The 17,754-nt window shown below is 41.6% G+C and overlaps 2 protein-coding genes and 2 long non-coding RNA genes across 4 annotated transcripts; 1 reads left to right on the top strand and 3 right to left on the bottom strand.

The window, feature by feature from the left end:
• Positions 1–4,283: 4,283 nt before the first annotated feature.
• On the top strand, positions 4,284–11,561 carry LOC106596870 (ATP-dependent RNA helicase DDX24-like; the record flags this gene model as incomplete). Its single annotated transcript, XM_014188146.3, is given in 6 exon segments — positions 4,284–4,423; positions 9,732–10,244; positions 10,391–10,466; positions 10,550–10,738; positions 10,871–11,000; positions 11,119–11,561. Coding segments are annotated over 6 exon segments (1,332 nt in total), but the record flags the coding sequence as incomplete, so codon positions are not given.
• On the bottom strand, positions 11,378–14,407 carry otub2 (Ubiquitin thioesterase OTUB2). Its single transcript, NM_001146635.1, has 6 exons — positions 14,151–14,407; positions 13,950–14,027; positions 12,707–12,825; positions 12,494–12,578; positions 12,157–12,348; positions 11,378–11,863 (listed from the first exon to the last, which is right to left on the bottom strand). The coding sequence occupies exons 1-6, from the start codon at positions 14,151–14,153 to the stop codon at positions 11,657–11,659; spliced, it is 684 nt and encodes a 227-aa protein (NP_001140107.1). The 5' UTR covers positions 14,154–14,407; the 3' UTR covers positions 11,378–11,656.
• Positions 14,408–14,673: 266 nt separating this feature from the next.
• Positions 14,674–15,612, bottom strand: LOC123742355 (uncharacterized). The gene is made up of 3 exons (XR_006769503.2): positions 15,397–15,612; positions 15,195–15,311; positions 14,674–14,986 (listed from the first exon to the last, which is right to left on the bottom strand). It is a non-coding gene; the product is annotated as an uncharacterized LOC123742355 (long non-coding RNA).
• Positions 15,613–15,660: 48 nt separating this feature from the next.
• Positions 15,661–16,564, bottom strand: LOC145877561 (uncharacterized). The gene is made up of 3 exons (XR_014391876.1): positions 16,428–16,564; positions 15,989–16,243; positions 15,661–15,821 (listed from the first exon to the last, which is right to left on the bottom strand). It is a non-coding gene; the product is annotated as an uncharacterized LOC145877561 (long non-coding RNA).
• Between the last annotated feature and the right edge of the window lie 1,190 nt (positions 16,565–17,754).

The following is a 17,754-nucleotide window of genomic DNA, read 5'->3' on the forward strand; positions in this document are numbered from 1 at the left end:
TGCAGGACAAATCCATACACATCAACTGAACAGACAAATGAATGGATGCAGTAGCCTCCCTGCAGCCTTGTATTACACACAGTATACCGCACAAACATCATAAGAGGCCAAATTCGTAAAAAAACGAACCCAAAAAAAACCCAATTCCTCTGCCACCGCAGGACATATTTAACCAAAATTGAAAGCACACATACTAACTAAAATAATTCAACACATATTGGTCCCTCAGCAGCCGACCACTGTCGTCATCAGGGAAGATTGCCGGATTGTCCCAGTCCATGGCTGGTGGCACTCTGGGGGCCCTCTCCTTCCTCAGGCAGGCCACATTGTGGAGGACAGCACAAGCCACAGTAATATCACATGCCCTAACAGGGCTGACCCTTAATTTGTGAAGGCAGTGAAAGCGTGCCTTCAGGAGGCCAAAGGTCATTTCAACTCTGGCCCTGGTCCTGGCATGGGCATGGTTGTAGGCCTGCTGTGCTTCCTGGGGGTCTGTGAAAGGTGTCAGGAGAAAAGGCTGGCAGCCATACCCCCTGTCTCCCAGCAGCACACCAGAGAATTCACCTGTCAACACAAAATCTCATCATTACTACCTCATAAACACAGTGATATTCTTGACACAGCCATGATGGTTATAAATAGGGGTTGTGTGGCTTACCTTGTGATAGATTTCAGAGGCCCGAAAGATTCTGGAGTCATGGACTGAGCCAGGCCATTTTGCCACAACATTGCTGATCACACAGTCAGCATTGCAGACCATCTGAAATCATAAGATGAGGAATATTACACCAATCAATGCACATCACTGGCAATGCAGAGTGTTCGTCAATGGACAATATCAAAAAGTTATGTTCACCTGAACATTAATGCTGTGAAAGGATTTCCTATTCACAAAATCGGCCTCATGGGCACCTGAGGGGGCTTTTATCCTTATGTGTGTGCAGTCCACTGCACCAATGACATTGGGGAAACCTGTCACACAAAGTAATGAGTATCCTACTATGTGTTAACAGTTGTCCTGTAATTTGTAGATCCTCTTACCTGCAATCCTATAGAACTCCTCTTTGATGTCACAGAGTCTTCTGTGGCCAGGGAAGGAGATGAAGACATCTGCTAATGCTTTGATAGCCAGACACACACTCCTTATTGTGCGGCAAATTGTGGCCTTGTTCAGCTGTTCTGCATCCCCCACTGAGTACAGGAAGGCTCCACTAGAAAAAAAGCGCAAGGCCACACAAACCATTTGCTCCACACTCAGTGCATGGCTCCGTGCAGTGCGGTGCTTAATCCTGGGACCCAGTAGTCTGCATAGATACCTGATGCCATCTGCAGAAAACCTGTATCTTTCATATAGATGGTCATCAGGGAAGGCCAGTGGGTCCAACCGGTCCCTGAAGACCCTTTCTCGCCTGAAGGCTCTCCTCAGCACAAGTGCTTCTTCATCCACCACATCTCGCACGAATGGGCATGCCATTGTCAGAGCAGAAAGGAACACACAATTTTGGGCCTTCATATAGGCTAGTGGCCACACCTGGTGCTGGGGGGGTGGGCAAAAGAGGGCGATGCCTTATAACGATGACTTGGTTGTACTGATTGCTGGGAAAATAAAAAAAACCTTAGAAAGATGCCACCGTCCTGTGTGCTCACAATAAGAGCTCATATGTCATGGCTCACTTGACTTTACGAGAATATACCTAATTTTTATTTTGAGCTGTGTCATCTTCTTGGAGCTGGGGGAGGAAAGAAAAATAATGATTAATACATTTGTGTTACAGTTAGCATACAGTGTACATTGAAGGCATATCTCACCTCCCTCTCAAGTTTTTTTATTTCAAGGTCCAGTTTCCTAATTGTCCTCTTTTTTATTTCGGACTCCAGTGCAAGATTTTCCATCTTTTTCTTCTTGTACTGAATGTCTATGTCTGCCAGTTCTATTTGGCGCCGGAGGTGGTTGCCATACAACTTTCTGATAGCTTGTGAGCTCTGTGAACACAATACAATTAGCGCAGCTGGAATTTGGCAGGATGTGGTGTCCTTTTATTAATACGCACTATGTTGCCAGGCTGGTTTTCCCACTGTATAGCATCTGGGTCCTGTAAAAGAAATTAGATTTTTTGATTTTGATGAGGACTCCTCACCATTGTAGAGTAAATAGTACTTTCACAGTCTTAACATGATACCTCATGCCTTCTGGAATCCAGAGAGATGGTCTCCTCCTCATCATCGTCTCCATCATGTGCTGTTGCTGCTGCACTGGGGCCTTCACCCTATCACATTTAATCGGATTCATATTGAAGCTAGTAGACAAGACATGCCAGGCCTACAGTATGCCTTTGATGGAGTACTCACTGGATCAGCATCGTCTGGTGCTTGTGCTGGTGGCTCTAACAGGAACACAGTGCTGCCAGACACTGCAAGGCAATAGGTAAACCAAAGTCAGACAGTCCAAATTGATTCAATATGAATGTGGTTGTATCCCATGTAGAGATGGAAGGACATACCTTGAATGAAGCGGGTGGCATCTTGGGAGGAACCTATGCTCGTCTCTTTCCCCCCAGGGATCCCCTCTAAGACGGGCCTGCCTTTATTTAGCTCCAAGGCCATGTCCTCTGCTGGGGTAAGGTCAGCCTTTGGTGACCCACCACCCGTGCCTTGTCTGTGGGTATTCTTTTTCACTGCTAAAACAGTACAGACAATGTGTGAGCAGGCACCTTCTGGGTACAATATATGCTTGTGCTTTGTTAAATATTAGTCAGGGACCATACCATTCTGCAGAATGTTCTTGTATTTGATTTTGACCTGCTGCCATGTCCGTTTTGGCCCGTTCATGTTTAATCTACACACACACACACACACATTTAATGGAGTCACACTGCAAAAAATTACTTGGTATTTTTGTCTTGTTTTCAGTAAAAATATCAAAAAATCTATCATAGCTTTATACAGTGTGATGGAGTTACTTTACACAATTTCACTCATATCTGCAGTGCATTTCAATTAAAAATTTAACCGTTTCATAATTACAGTACAACTGCATTTTTGGAGATGTGAATTAAATATTTGAATTGTAATTGTGATGTTTCAGCGGAGCGGTGACTGTGTAATTGTGCACTACTTACGCATTCAGGCGGTCTGCAATACTTTGCCACGCTTTTTCTCTTTGCTTTATCACTGTGGCGGTGTTGCCTTTCTTCTTAATTATATATTTTACCTCCTCGTATGCCTCCATGAGGATTTGTGCTTCCGACGGGGAAAAGTACGCGGCTCTAGTTGCCATGGTAAATCAGTTAATCTGTGATCTGTGGCGGGGTCTATTTGAGTGAGCCGTGAGCGCGCACCTATCCAGGATTGGTTTCACCTGGCTTAATGAATCCGTGTCTGCTCATCCTGGCTTGGTCTTTGTGCAACCAATTAAGCCTGGACGCACATGTTTTGGCTTCATTGAGCTCAGCTGAGTCATTTATCCCGGATGTCTTAATTCTACTTTTGTGCAACAGGCCCCTGCTGTATGAGGTATTACAAACCCATGGCTGGGTGAGACAGATGGGTATACAGATGAGGATCAGTTGGGTCCCAGCCCATGTGGGGGTGGAGGGGAACGAGGCAGCTGATGTTCTGGCTAAACAGGCCCTTAGCAGTGAGGAGGTGGACGTTGAAGTTTTAATGAGGCAAACGGCGGCCTGATATGGACAGTGGTGGTGCAGAGATGGCAGGAGCAGTGGGATAGAGACATTAAGGGCATGCATCTCTTCCCTGCCTGGTCTCATAAACTACACGTAACATAGTAAAATGTAAATCCGAGACACTCAAATTAGTATGATATGTGCCGTTTGGAATGGGTACATAAGACAGAATGTAACCTAACGTGAACATCTAGCAACCTAGAACTAGCATCTCATTTGCAGCCATCCACTTCCTTATGTCTGAAACACACGCTTCCAGGGTAGGCAATTTTAGGGCTTCACCATGTTTCATCGAAATGTAGATACATCTGATAGGAAACATTCAACAGGAAGATGTGATTATTGTCAGGAAATAGAAAGAGGAAACAATTTGTTGATACAGTGTGGGCGGTATGAGAGGGAGAGAGAGGGATTGAGAATATGTATGAGAGAAATGGGTTACAAGATTTGAGTGTAAAGAGTTTATTGAGTAGAACATCAATAGATACAGTATCCAATATTTTGTTTTATTTTCTTAGAGGAAAGGGGCTGGCAGGTAGGATTTAGGTCCTCCCTGTCTCACTCGCCGTTCAGCACAGTAGGTGGCGGTAATGCACCAATAATTTTGATTGTCACCCGCCGAAAAAACCCACCGAAGAAGAAGAACGTGATCACAACTGCAATGGCTACGTCCTCGTGTCATGCATTAGTCCAGTCAAGTCGTGTGATTTATCAGAGGAAAGTCCTGTAAGCAGTCAAAGGTAGTTTATATTTATTTGTCAATCGTTTTATGCAGCTATATTTCATGACACTGTATTGAAAATGAATTAATGTGTGGTGCTGGCTGCGGACAGCTATACAGTTGCTAACATGCTGATGTGTTTTTCTTATGTTATTCTTGCTAGTTAGGTTACCCCTGTTAGCGAATTAGATCATGAATAGTTCCCTTTTATTCCGTTTGTTTTAATCAAATAGAGTACGTACAATTCATGTGTTTAAAAAAAAATTTATAACTAGATGTGATTTAACCAAAGTTGTTTGGTATCCATTAGTAAGTACTGGGAGTTACAGGTTTGCCTATACAAAGCGTTGCCAGAGATTGATTAACCCTGTATTGGTGATACTATTGTAATGAAACAGGCAGGGTATTGGTGATACTATTGTAATGAAACAGGCAGGGAGTAGGTCTCGAACCCTCGACCTTCTACCCCGAAGTCCAGCGTGCTATCGACTGTGCACCAAAAGCATGCTCGAGCGGCAGAGTCAATATCCACGCTTATAAAACCCAGGGTCGTTACACTATCTTCATTCTCGATTCGTCCAAGCATGTATCTAAAATGTCTTTCCAGTTGCAGGTGGCGCATTTGAATTTAGAAAATGTTGTGTTATTAAAAGAAATGCACTTTTTGCTCCAGGGAGTAATCCAACAATGTGTACGCCGCCATATTGTCTATTTCAAATCTTCTCTCATTGATCAAGACAGGTGAGTTTCATCATGACATGTGGACCCACCTGTCTCAATCAATGAGAGAAGATTTGAAATAGAGAAGATGGTGGCATAAGCATTGTTGGATTACTTCATGTAGAAAAACAATTATTTATTTTAAAGGAGCATTTTCTAAATTAAAACGCACCACTTGCAAATGGACATGTACATTTTAGGAGGTACATGTTTGGCTGAATCGAGAATGAAGATACTTTCGCCTATACCAGGTTAGTTAAGATCGGCGTACAGTCAACGGGCCAGTTGTAAATCGTTCAGCTCGTTATGTCAAGATCGCAGATTTTAGAGTAACAACAAATGTCGGTACATAGAAGGATCTTATATTGACTGTAAGCTTAAATTGTTGTTAATGTAACTGCACTGTCCAATTTTACAGTAGCTATTACTGCGGGGGAAAAAGACCATGCTATTGTTTGAGAGCTCCTAACAACAAAACACTGCGATAGGTTTGATAAATTCACCTCTGAAGGTGAAATGTGTACTTACATTCTGAAATCTTGCTCTGATTTATCATCCAAAGGGTCCCAGAGATAACATGAAGTGTCGTTTTGTTAGATAAAATCCTTTTTCATATCCTGAAAAGGTCCATATAGCATGAACGATTGATTTTGTATTTCCACTCGTTCAATTTGCAAAGAAAGGAATCTGTGAATCTCACGCTAAACCTTGTTTCAACGAGTCAAATCAAGTTTGTATCTATTCCTCAGAGATCCTATAAGTTAACAAGACTTCACTATTTCCTTAGGGGTGTAGTATATCCTATAGGAGACCATATTTGGTCAGAGAGCGACGCCTTCATGGCACGCCGATGACGCGGGCGGCCATCACTTGAACGGCTGTATCTTTGTCAAATAAGCACCAATCGGGGGTCAAACAAAGCTAGCTAAATAGCCAATGAGCTAGGCTTTATGGGAGTATCCGGAAATCATGTATATGTCGTAAAATGTAGCTTCTAACCTTGTACGACAGCATGCCTTTTCATTTTGGACCAAAATTACAAGGGTATTCAGAGTTATGAAAACTGGTTGTTTTGCAAATGTTGAACTTATAAAATGGCTGCTAATACTTGGAAAGCTAAATCAAAGTCCAAGTATACAGATTTGACAATACTCTTGCAGAAAAATGGAATATGAATGCAAACGTCTCCTTCACGATTTGCCCAAATGTACCTGGTGATTTCACACTAAAAGTCTTGAGTATCAGTCACACTCCAAGTTATCCATCTGAAACTTTGCACATACAATGCAGCCATCTTGTGGACACTATCGGAATTACAATCAGAGTGATGGCTATAACAGTGAACTTTCTCTTGCATTTCAAAGATGGTGGTAAAAAAAAAAAAAACTTTTTTTTTTCTTTGTATTTTCTTCTACCAGATCTATTTTTATATTCTCCTACATTAAATTCACATTTCCACAAACTTCAGTGTTTCCTTTCAAATGGTACCAAGGATATGCATTCGAGGTGATTTTTCAACGCCTTTACCGATTATTGGAGGACTAAAAAAAGCCGATGCCGATTAACCTGTTGGGGATGGGGGGCAGTATTTACACGGCCGGATAAAAAACGTACCCGATTTAATCTGGCTACTACTCCTGTCCAGTAACTAGAATATGCATATAATTATTGGCTTTGGATAGAAAACACCCTAAAGTTTCTAAAACTGTTTGAATGGTGTCTGTGAGTATAACAGAACTCATATGGCAGGCAAAAACCTGAGAAGATTCTGAACAGGAAGTGGCCTGTCTGACAAGTTCTTGTTCATCTTGGCTCTTTTTATTGAAGACTGAGGATCTTTGCTGTAAAGTGACACTTCCTACGGCTCCCATAGGCTCTCAGAACCCGGGAAAAAGCTGAATGATATCGAGGCAGCCCCAGACTGAAACACATTAGCGCGTTTGGATAGTGGCCTGTCAGAGGACCATTAGACTGGGGCTCGTGCACGAGGGCACAAGATGTTTTTATTTTCCCTCTCTTTGAACGAAAACCACCACTCCCGGTCGGAATATTATCGCTTTTTTACGAGAAAAATGGCATAAAAATTGATTTTAAACAGCGGTTGACATGCTTCGAATTACGGTAATGGAATATTTAGAATTTTTTTTGTCACGAAATGCGTCGTGCTCGTCACCCTTCTTTACCATTCGGATAGTGTCTTGAACGCACGAACAAAACGCCGCTATTTGGATACAACTATAGATTATTTTGAACCAAACCAACATTTGTTATTGAAGTAGCAGTCCTGGGAGTGCATTCTGACGAAGAACAGCAAAGGTAATAACATTTTTCTTATAGTAAATCTGACTTTGGTGAGTGCTAAACTTGCTGGGTGTCTAAATAGCTAGCCCTGTGATGCTGGGCTATCTACTGAGAATATTGCAAAATGTGCTTTCACCGAAAAGCTATTTTAAAATCGGACATAGCGAGTGCATAGAGGAGTTCTGTATCTATAATTCTTAAAATAATTGTTATGCTTTTTGTGAACGTTTATCGTGAGTAATTTAGTAAATTCACCGGAAGTTTGCGGTGGTTATGCTAGTTCTGAATGTCACATGCTAATGTAAAAAGCTGGTTTTTGATATAAATATGAACTTGATTGAACAAAACATGCATGTATTGTATAACATAATGTCCTAGGATTGTCATCTGATGAAGATCATCAAAGGTTAGTGCTGCATTTAGCTGTGGTTTGGGTTTATGTGACATTATATGCTAGCTTGAAAAATGGGTGTCTGATTATTTCTGGCTGGGTACTCTGCTGACATAATCTAATGTTTTGCTTTCGTTGTAAAGCCTTTTTTAAATCGGACAGTGTGGTTAGATTAACGAGAGTCTTGTCTTTAAAATGCTGTAAAATAGTCATATGTTTGAGAAATTGAAGTAATAGCATTTATAAGGTATTTGAATAACGCGCCACAGGATTCCACTGGCTGTTACGTAGGTGGGACGATTTCGTCCCACCTTCCCTAGAGAGGTTAACTAGGCAAGTTAGTTAAGAACACATTCTTATTTTCAATGACGGCCTAGGAATGGTGGGTTAACTGCCTTGTTCAGGGGCAGAACAACAGATTTTTACCTTGTCAGCTCTGGGATTCAATCTTGCGCTTAACGAGTGCAACGCTCTAACCACCTGCCTTACATTGCACTCCACGAGGAGCCTGCCTGTTACGCGAATGCAGTAAGAAGCCAAGGTAAGTTGCTAGCTAGCATTAAACTTACCTTATAAAAAAACAATCAATAATAATCACTAGTTAACTACACATGGTTGATGATATTACTAGTTTATCTAGCGTGTCCTGCGTTGCATATAATCGATGCGGTGCGCATTCGCGAAAAAGAACTGTCGTTGCTCCAACGTGTACCTAACCAAAAACATCAATGCCTTTCTTAAAATCAATACACACGTATATATTTTTAAACCTGCATATTTAGTTAATGTTGCCTGCTAACATGAATTTACATTTAAGTCATTTAGCAGATGCTCTTATCCAGAGCGACTTAAAAATTGGTGGATTCACCTTGTGATATCCAGTGGAACAACCACTTTACAATAGTGCATCTAAATCTTTTAAGGGGGGGGGGGTTAGAAGGATTACTTTATCCTATCCTAGGTATTCCTTAAAGAGGTGGGGTTTCAGGTGTCTCCAGAAGGTGGTGATTGACTCCGCTGTCCTGGCGTCGTGAGGGAGCTTGTTCCACCATTGGCGTGCCAGAGCAGCGAACAGTTTTGACTGGGCTGAGCGGGAACTGTGCTTCCTCAGAGGTAGGGAGGCGAGCAGGCCAGAGGTGGATGAACGCAGTGCCCTTGTTTGGGTGTAGGGCCTGATCAGAGCCTGAAGGTACGGAGGTGCCGTTCCCCTCACAGCTCCGTAGGCAAGCACCATGGTCTTGTAGCGGATGCAAAATTCTTTTAACTAGGAAAATTGTGTCACTTCTCTTGCAACAGAGTCAGGGTATATGCAGCAGTTTGGGCCGCCTGGCTCGTTGCGAACTAATTTGACAGAATTATACGTAATTATGACATAACATTGAAGGTTGTGCAATGTAACAGGAATATTTAGACTTATGGATGCCACCCGTTAGATAAAATACGGAACGGTTCCGTATTTCGCTGAAAGAATAAACGTTTTGTTTTCGAAATGATAGTTTCCGGATTCGACCATATTAATGGCCTAAGGCTTGTATTTCTGTGTGTTAGTACGTTATAATTAAGTCTATGATTTGATAGAGCAGTCTGACTGAGCGATGGTAGGCACCAGCAGGCTCGTAAGCATTCATATAAAAACAGCCATTGTGGTGGGTGAAATGGCTCAGCAGAAACAGATCAGGATGCTGAAACGCAGACCTGAGATCGTCATTGCCACCCCAGGACGCTTGTGGGAGATGATCAAAGAGAGGCATCCACATCTGGTCAACCTAAGGCAGCTCAGGAAAGCAGTAGTGGGTTTAAATTGGTATAATGCATGTTCAATGCAGGTGTTTGTCTGTATCTGGCCTGGAAAGTTACATTTTTGCTTCACACCAGTCAAAATTGTAAATCAGTAAAACTTTTTTTTTTCTCATAGGTGCCTAGTCATTGACGAAGCAGACCGCATTGTGGAAAGAGGCCATTTTGCTGAGCTGGAAAGTCTGCTGGAGATGCTGAACACTGTCCAGTTTAACCCAAAGAGGCAGACATTTGTGTTCTCCGCCACCCTGACCATGGCCCACAGCTTGCCCACCCGCGTCTTGCAGAAAAAGGGCAAGAAGGTGGACCAGCAGAGCAAGCTGGAGGTCCTTTTGGAGAAAGTGGGGATCAGGTCCAAGCCTAAAGTAATTGATCTGACCCGGAAGGAGGCTACAGTCGAGACCCTGACTGAGACACGGATACACTGTGAAAAGGAAGAGAAGGATTTCTTCCTGTACTACTTCCTGCTCCAGTATCCAGGCCGGACTATGGTGTTTGCCAACAGTATTGACTGCATCAAGCGGCTTAACTCTCTGCTGGTCATCCTGGACTGTACTCCATTGCCACTGCATGCCAACATGCACCAGAAGCAGCGCCTAAAGAACCTTGAGCGGTTCGCTGCGAGGGAGAGGTGAGTCATAGAAGTACATGTATATGCTGCAGACTAGTTATTATCCATATGTTTTGAGGTATGCATTGGATTACACTTGCATGGATCAGCAACTTTTTGTCTGTACAATAAACTATGTTGACTACAATAAACATTGTTCTTTACAGCTGTGTGCTCCTGACAACTGATGTGGCGGCAATAGGGCTTGATATTCCAAATGTTCAACACGTCATTCATTACCAGGTGTCTTTTGACACCTTTGGTGGTTTCCTGTTATTTGTCTCTGACAGTTGTTCCTCAAATAATAACGTTCTTGTGTGTCCCAGGTTCCCAGGACTTCAGAGACCTGTGTCCACCGCAGTGGAAGGACTGCACGAGCCACCAAAGAGGGTCTCAGTTTGCTCCTGGTTGGGCCAGATGACATGATGAACTTCAAGAGAATCTACAGAGCTCTGGGAAAGGATGAGGAGGTTCCCATGTTTCCCTTTCAGAGCAAGTGCATGGCTGCCATCAAGGTAGGCGCCTAGCCAGGCCAGGCACCTGTATTTGATCACATGATGGTCGATCTAAGCTAGGAGCTGCACAGATTTACTTATCTTTCATGACATAAAACAACATTGTACCATATTTCATATCTGCCTTGACAGGAGTGAGTCAACATGGCTAGGAAGATAGAGAAGATTGAGTTCCATAACAGCAGAGAGAAGCAGCACAACTCTTGGTTTAAGCAAGCAGCAGAAGCTTTGGAGATGGACCTGGATGATGATGTTTTTCTTGGTAAGACTACATCATTAAATGAGTTATCTAGGAGTGGGAGGTTGCCCCATAAGAAACCCAGAAATAAGAGGGACTTACAAAAATAGATCAGAGTAAACTGACATTGAGTTTTTTTTAGGGGGGAGGAAGGATGAGGAGCATGACAGGCAGCAGCAGAAGATGAAGGGCATGAAGAAGCACATGAAACACCTGATTTCTCTGCCTGTATTCAAGAATGTGATGAAGACCAAGTACCCCACACAGATGGGTAAGCTCTCCCTGCCCAACATGCCCCTACATGTTTTGGAAACGCCCTTGACCAGTGTCTCCAATCAGAAGACAGAAACAAAAGAAAAAGCAGCAGCCGCAGTGTTAAAAATGATTGTAGTCTCAATTAGAATGTTTGAGATTGAATTTATATAAATGGAAATACAGTGCAATTATTGTAACATTTTTCACAAATGATTTTAGAAGATATCAGTCTTGTTTTTGAATAAATACTTTTTTTTGGACATTCAAGAAAGTCGAGCGGAGTCTACCGCATATGCATTCACTGTAAATTACAAAACAATGCTAAAAACATTTTTGTTTGAGAAACTTCTTAATCACAACGTACATTTATTTGAACACTTAACTACCGGTAAACCTGAGATAAGTGGAGGCCTTCATCAGGCCCCTCAATGGCAATGTGGGTAGAGAATGTCATAGTGGGCTGTTTTGTATAGGAGGTGTAGGCAGGGCTCCGCTCCCTCTGGAATCGTGTGGTGGGCCAGGCGGTGTCCGTCTCCCCCCTCCACTGAAGCAATGTGGATGCTAACTCCTAAGGCCTCCGACAGAGCCAGAATATCTACGTGATCACACTCCATCGCCATGGTTTCTACTTCCTGGATAAGGCAATAATGGACATTGTAAGTATATACCCAAGCAGAAACAGAAGCTACAAAAAAATTGTCATGTCTGTGATTGGTCCCTAAAACACCAATTCTTTTCCATTAATTGCACCACCACTAGAGAGCAGCAGAATACTTTCAGACCTTAGTTTTGAGTGATGAGACTCCTTGACAAGAGGTCTGATTTTCTTTGGAGAAAAGTATCAGCAGCATCTGGCACACTTCCATAGCACATTAATAAAACAGAAGTTAACTGCAATATGGTCTTGAGCGCAACTCATACTGACCCGAGTGCAGTAAACCTTGAGACTGGGTGCCTCCACAAAGTGGCTGAAGAAGTCGGCATGGTTTTGAAGGTAGGCTGAGGTGAGCAACCTGAGGTATTGCACCATACTGTCGGAGGTAGTTTGCTCATTAAAGAGCTGGAGCAACGTGTCACCCTGCTCATCAGCTTCACATTGTTCTAGAACACCTACAAACTAAAAGATGAATTGTGCAATAATTAAAACCGGCTTCAATTACATGTCTGACAGTTAAAGAAAATGTGACTCGTCATCTTTATTGTGAAGGAGCATTATTACAAAAAAATGTTTTTGAATAGTACAAAGTTAAATGTAAACTTACCATGTCAAGCATGTCTTTGAAAGAGCTCTCATCAAAGCCTGCAGCCAATAACTCTTTGCCACTTTGTTTCACTGTTTCTTTGAATCTGAGATACGGAGAGAAAATTATAAATTTTCCTCCATTATTTTCAAGTGGCAAAGCCACACACAGGTAACGGCACAGTCATGGAGTCCAACACATGGAAAAATGTATGCATACTAGGAAGGATTTTACCTTTGCAAAGCTCGATCATTTTGTAACAATGATTCCAGGTGTCCAAAGCAGAGAGCTCTGTAAAAGCAATTACCATCGCCCCTGATTTTCCTCATGTACTTATACTGGCTGCAAATCTCCTTCAAAACAAATAAGAGATGTCAGCGAATTTGACAAATTCAAGTACTTTAATTTCACTAGCCTATCTTACATTTACTATGTATTTGAGTAATTAGTTAGTCCATTATGCAATTTAACACTACTTTACAGTTTACTTATAACAATGTAATTTACACTAAACAAATATATAAACGCAACATGTAAAGTGTTGGGACCATGTTTCGTGAGCTGAAATAAAATATCCCCCCCCCCCCGTAATATGCACAAATATTTTGTTTCTCTCAAATTGAGCACAAATTTGATTACATGCCTGTTTGTTTGCATTTCTCCTTTGCCAAGATTATACAGCCACCTGACAGGTGTGGCATACTAAACAGAATGATCATTACACAGGTGCACCTTGTGCTGGGGACAGAAGGCCCCACTAAAATATGCAGTTTTGTCATATAACACAATGCCACAGATGTCTCAAATTTTGAGGGAGCGTGCAATTGGCATGCTGACTGCAGGAATGTCCACATCTGTTGCCAGAGAATGCAGACCATCTGTATGGTGTTGTGTGGGCGAGCAGTTTGCTGATGTCAACGTTGTGAACAGAGTGCCCCATGTTGGCGGTGGGGGTATGGGCAGGCATAAGCTACAGACAATGAACACAATTGCATTTTATTGATGGCAATTTGAATACACAGAGATACTGTGACGAGAGGCCCCTTGTTGTGCCATTCATCCATCACCTCGTGTTTCAGCACGATAATGCACAGCCCCATGTCGAAAGGACCTGTACACAATTCCTGGAAGCTGAAAATGTCCCAATTCTTCAATGACCTGCACACTCAACACACCTCACCAAATGAGCATGTTTGGGATGCTCTGGATTGATGTGCATGACAGCGTATTATAAGGAAATTTAAATACAACTCAGTAAAATCATTGAAATGGTTGCATGTTGTTTTTATATTTTTGTTCAGTAGAATTCCATTTGTTTTGAAATATCCAAGGAATATCTATCCAAATATGTCAGAGATCCCACAGCTGACATGTAACGTTAAGCTTTATGTGTGTTTAATAGCCTAATTTAGGCCAAACTTGAATTCACATACTCTTGTGAGCCATTTTCAATAGCTATATGAATAGGCATTATTACCCGATACTTTGCAGCTTCCACCTCCAGCAGATATGTAGATATTTCTTCTCTACTTGAAACAAACTGTCCTGGTTCCGTCTGTGAAGAACAGTCATTGGCTAAATTAAATCTAAAATGCATCGTGTAGTGACAATAGTAAAACATAATGCTTTGTTAATTCCTACGTTTAAATCATGTTTTGTTGCTTAAAGGTAACATTACCATACTCGAGGCGTCTCAAAGAATAGTCGAATTATTTTCTTTCCACCTTGATGAGGCTAGGTTAGCATGCTACAAAGATAAACATGGCTAGAGAGCTAGCTAGCTAAATAGAAACAGATGTAAATGTTTTCAGATTTGTCATCCTGTCTCGCGGGCTAATCGCGTGGTAAGACAGAACACGACTGTTGTACGCAACAAAGAGACAATGGAATGAAAAGTAACATCGAGAGACATTCTAAAATTCTTTCATTTTCGAGCATCATTCTTCTTCGATGAGGTTTAACGGCGATAGGCATCCAATAAATGTTGCATTACCGCCACCTACTAGACTGGAGTAAAACTCCCTTATACTTTGCTTAAAAAATAAATAATAATAACAAATTAATATTTGAGCAACATTAACAACCGGATATTTAGAACTGCCATAGGTAGTCCATTCAGTGGTCTTAATTTTAAAAAACAGCAACCACAACTCATATTTGTTTTTATTAATTTCAAAGAGACTGGTTCAAAGACATTTTGTCAGATAAACATTTGTAATATTTTTTTAATGAATAAAGCAAACTAATGAACATTTGAATTCATCCTAACAATTTTTGAACATCAATCTTTGATTAGGGTATATGAGTAATGCATGTACAACTGCATGTTATAACCCCAACAATTTCCTTCATCAGCAACTAATCACCACAAACTATACTATTATAACAGTATTACAACAACCTTAAATACAAATGTAAAGTACTGTTAATGTTTTTCAGTGATCCTCTGTTCTCTGGCGCTCGTCTATCAGTCATGTTGCTCTCTTCTCTGTCTGCCCTCTCCTGAATGTATTCCTATAAATATGGTAAGTAATATAATAAATTGTTAGTTGCAATCTTGCTTTGGGAAATATAATATGATTAAACTATACAGTCTTTATTTTGGAAGAAATCATGGATAATAATACATTCTAAATAAAGTGTAAGTATAGTTTATAAATGAGAACAAATGACATCTCGGTCAAGGTAATTACTAATACATAACAATGCAATTAGACATTACCTTTACCATATCCATCATTGTCAGCATGTCCATTTCTTCCAGAGGCCCATAGTGGTGTAAGTAGCACTGTTCTGCAATGTTTTTCACAGCTATAAGCAAGCTACCCATTTCCTCAACCTGACAAGAGAGGTGGAGTGGAGGTTATTGTGACATTATTATTGGTTATTATTGAATTCATATGAAATGGTGGTGGTGCTCAGACCTGGTCTCAGGACTGGCCTTGGTTAATCTCAGTCTGTTTGTTTTTCTCCTTGGCTATATCCCGCTGGGTAAACAGTTCAGACAGTTCTCTGTTCCTCATCTCATCTGCCTCAGAGGGAAAGAAGACAACACAGTCTTACCTGGTCCCAGACAATTCATGAACCAAAACAAAATGGTTTATCATTAGCACATATAGAGCACAATGTACTTGCATTTCTAAGCATGTATTTGTATGTCTGACCAGCTTGTTGGTGTTGTGCTCCTGCTTCAGACTGTCCAGGCTGTGCTGGCCCTGCTCCAGCTCCTCCACCAGCTGGCCCAGGTGCTCCACCAGATCCTGATGGGTGAGGGACAGGGTCTCAAGGCGATGGATGATGGGCATCACCAGGGAGTCTGCCCCTTACTCCAGGTGATCTACATTCTCAGCTAGGTAAGGAAACAAACATACTTATTGTATTGTACCTCACTCACAACATACACTGTATACTTTGTTTATTAATTCGAAAGAGCACTCAAATTTCTCAATATTTCTGCCAAACAATAGATTTCCAGATTCAGGTATAATTGATTCAACTAAAAGTCAAACAACTTACTCTCTGGGAGGAAATGTTCATCATGTAGTCTTCGTACATTTTGTGCTTGGTCACCTTATCCTTTAAATACTGCTGCCTGTAGGGGTTGGGGGAAAATATGTCAGGTAAAGAGAGTCCAAGATTTCAGGTGAGAAGATGGATATGTCCAATGTCTCTCCAGCTTTTCAGTGAGCTCCTCTTTCTGTTTCAGATCGTTCTGCTTCCTCTCTGCCTGGTACTTCTTCAGGGCCTGCCGGCGCAGTTGAGATCATAAACCTAGGGGGAAAAGTCAAGAGATGATGTACACATAAGCAGGTTACTACTGTATATATTGCTGATAAGGATTCGGCTCTCTTTCTATGTTAGGTTCTATTTTAAACCTGTACAATATCTGTAGAATTTCACCTGTCCATGGTATTGAAATTCCTTCGCTCATGGTGAGTGGTGTGATGTAACTCACCGCCTTCTGTTTCAGCTATAGCCCTGCCCTCTGTGCAAGGGCTTTGAATTCCTGCTGTTTCTGTGCCAGCTGACAATCCACTTCATCCACCTCCACCTGCTTCTTCAAGACAAGGGTCCTCTGTAATGAGTTCATTCCTGTCTCCAGGACTCTGCTAGCGGCCTACATGGGAAATTAGTCGTTAAATTAGCTGTGTAATTAATACTTTAAAACTGTTATTTATGCTTTATGATCCCACTGCATTTCACCATCACTGGCCATAAGAATTATGCACATCAGATGTACAGTGCTGTGAAAAATGATTTGCCCCCTTTCTAATTTTCTCTACTTTGGCATATTTTTCATACTGAATGTTATCAGATCTTCAACCAAAACCTAATATTAGACAAATGGAGCCTGAGTGAACAAATAACACAACAATTACGTACTTATTTCATTTATCTCATAAACAAAGTTATGCAACACCCAATGCCCCTGTGTGAAAAAAAGTAATGGCCCCCTTACACTCAATAACTGGTTGTGCCAACTTTAGCTGAAATTACTTCAACCAAATGCTTCCTGTCGTTGTTGATCAGTCTCTCACATCACTGTGGAGGAATTTTGTCCCACTCTTCCATACAGAACTGCTTTATCTTAGCAATGTGTGAGTTTTCAAGCATCAACTGCTTGTTTCAACTCTTGCCACAACATCTCAATTGGGATTACAGTAGGTCTGGACTTTGCCAGGCATAATGGGACCCATCTCATCCAAAAAGGTATACTTTTGAGTCATCTGTCCATAACATTCTTCCAAGAGTCTTGATGATCATCCAGGTGCTTTTTGGCAAACTTTAGTCAACTTTTTGGACGAGATGGGTCCCGTTATATCTGGCAAAAACCAAACACTGCATTCCACAGTAAGAGCCTCATACCAACGGTCAAGCATGGTGGTGGTAGTGTGATGGTTTGGGGATGCTTTTCTGCCTCAGGACCTGGATGACTTGCCTTAATAGAATTAACCATGAATTCTGCTCTGTATCAGAGTATTCTACAGGAGAATGTCAGGCCATTCGACTATGAGCTGAAGCTGATGCGCAGCTGGGTCATGCAGCAAGACAATGATCCAAAACATACAATCAAGTCTACATGAAAATTGTTTAAAAGCAACACATTTGAAGTTTTGGAATGGCCTAGTCACATTCCTGACCTAATCCCAATTGAGATGTTGTGGCAGGACTTGAAACGAGCAGTTTATGCTTCAAAACTTTGCTGAGTTAAAGCAGTTCTACATGCAAGAGTGGGCCAAAATTCCTCCACAGTGATGTGAGAGACTGATCAACAACTACAG

This window comes from Salmo salar, chromosome 01 (genome assembly GCF_965601325.2).
Source record: "Salmo salar chromosome 01, fSalSal1, whole genome shotgun sequence".
In the NCBI taxonomy this organism is placed as follows: domain Eukaryota; kingdom Metazoa; phylum Chordata; class Actinopteri; order Salmoniformes; family Salmonidae; genus Salmo; species Salmo salar.

Excerpts from the sequence above, each read along its gene's own strand:
- otub2 (NM_001146635.1), bottom strand. Across the intron at positions 12,579-12,706 it reads AATGATCGAGCTTTGCAAAG|ATTCAAAGAAACAGTGAAAC; the intron begins GTAAAATCCTTC and ends TCCGTATCTCAG. Across the intron at positions 11,864-12,156 it reads TCAAGGTTTACTGCACTCGG|GAAGTAGAAACCATGGCGAT; the intron begins GTCAGTATGAGT and ends TGCCTTATCCAG.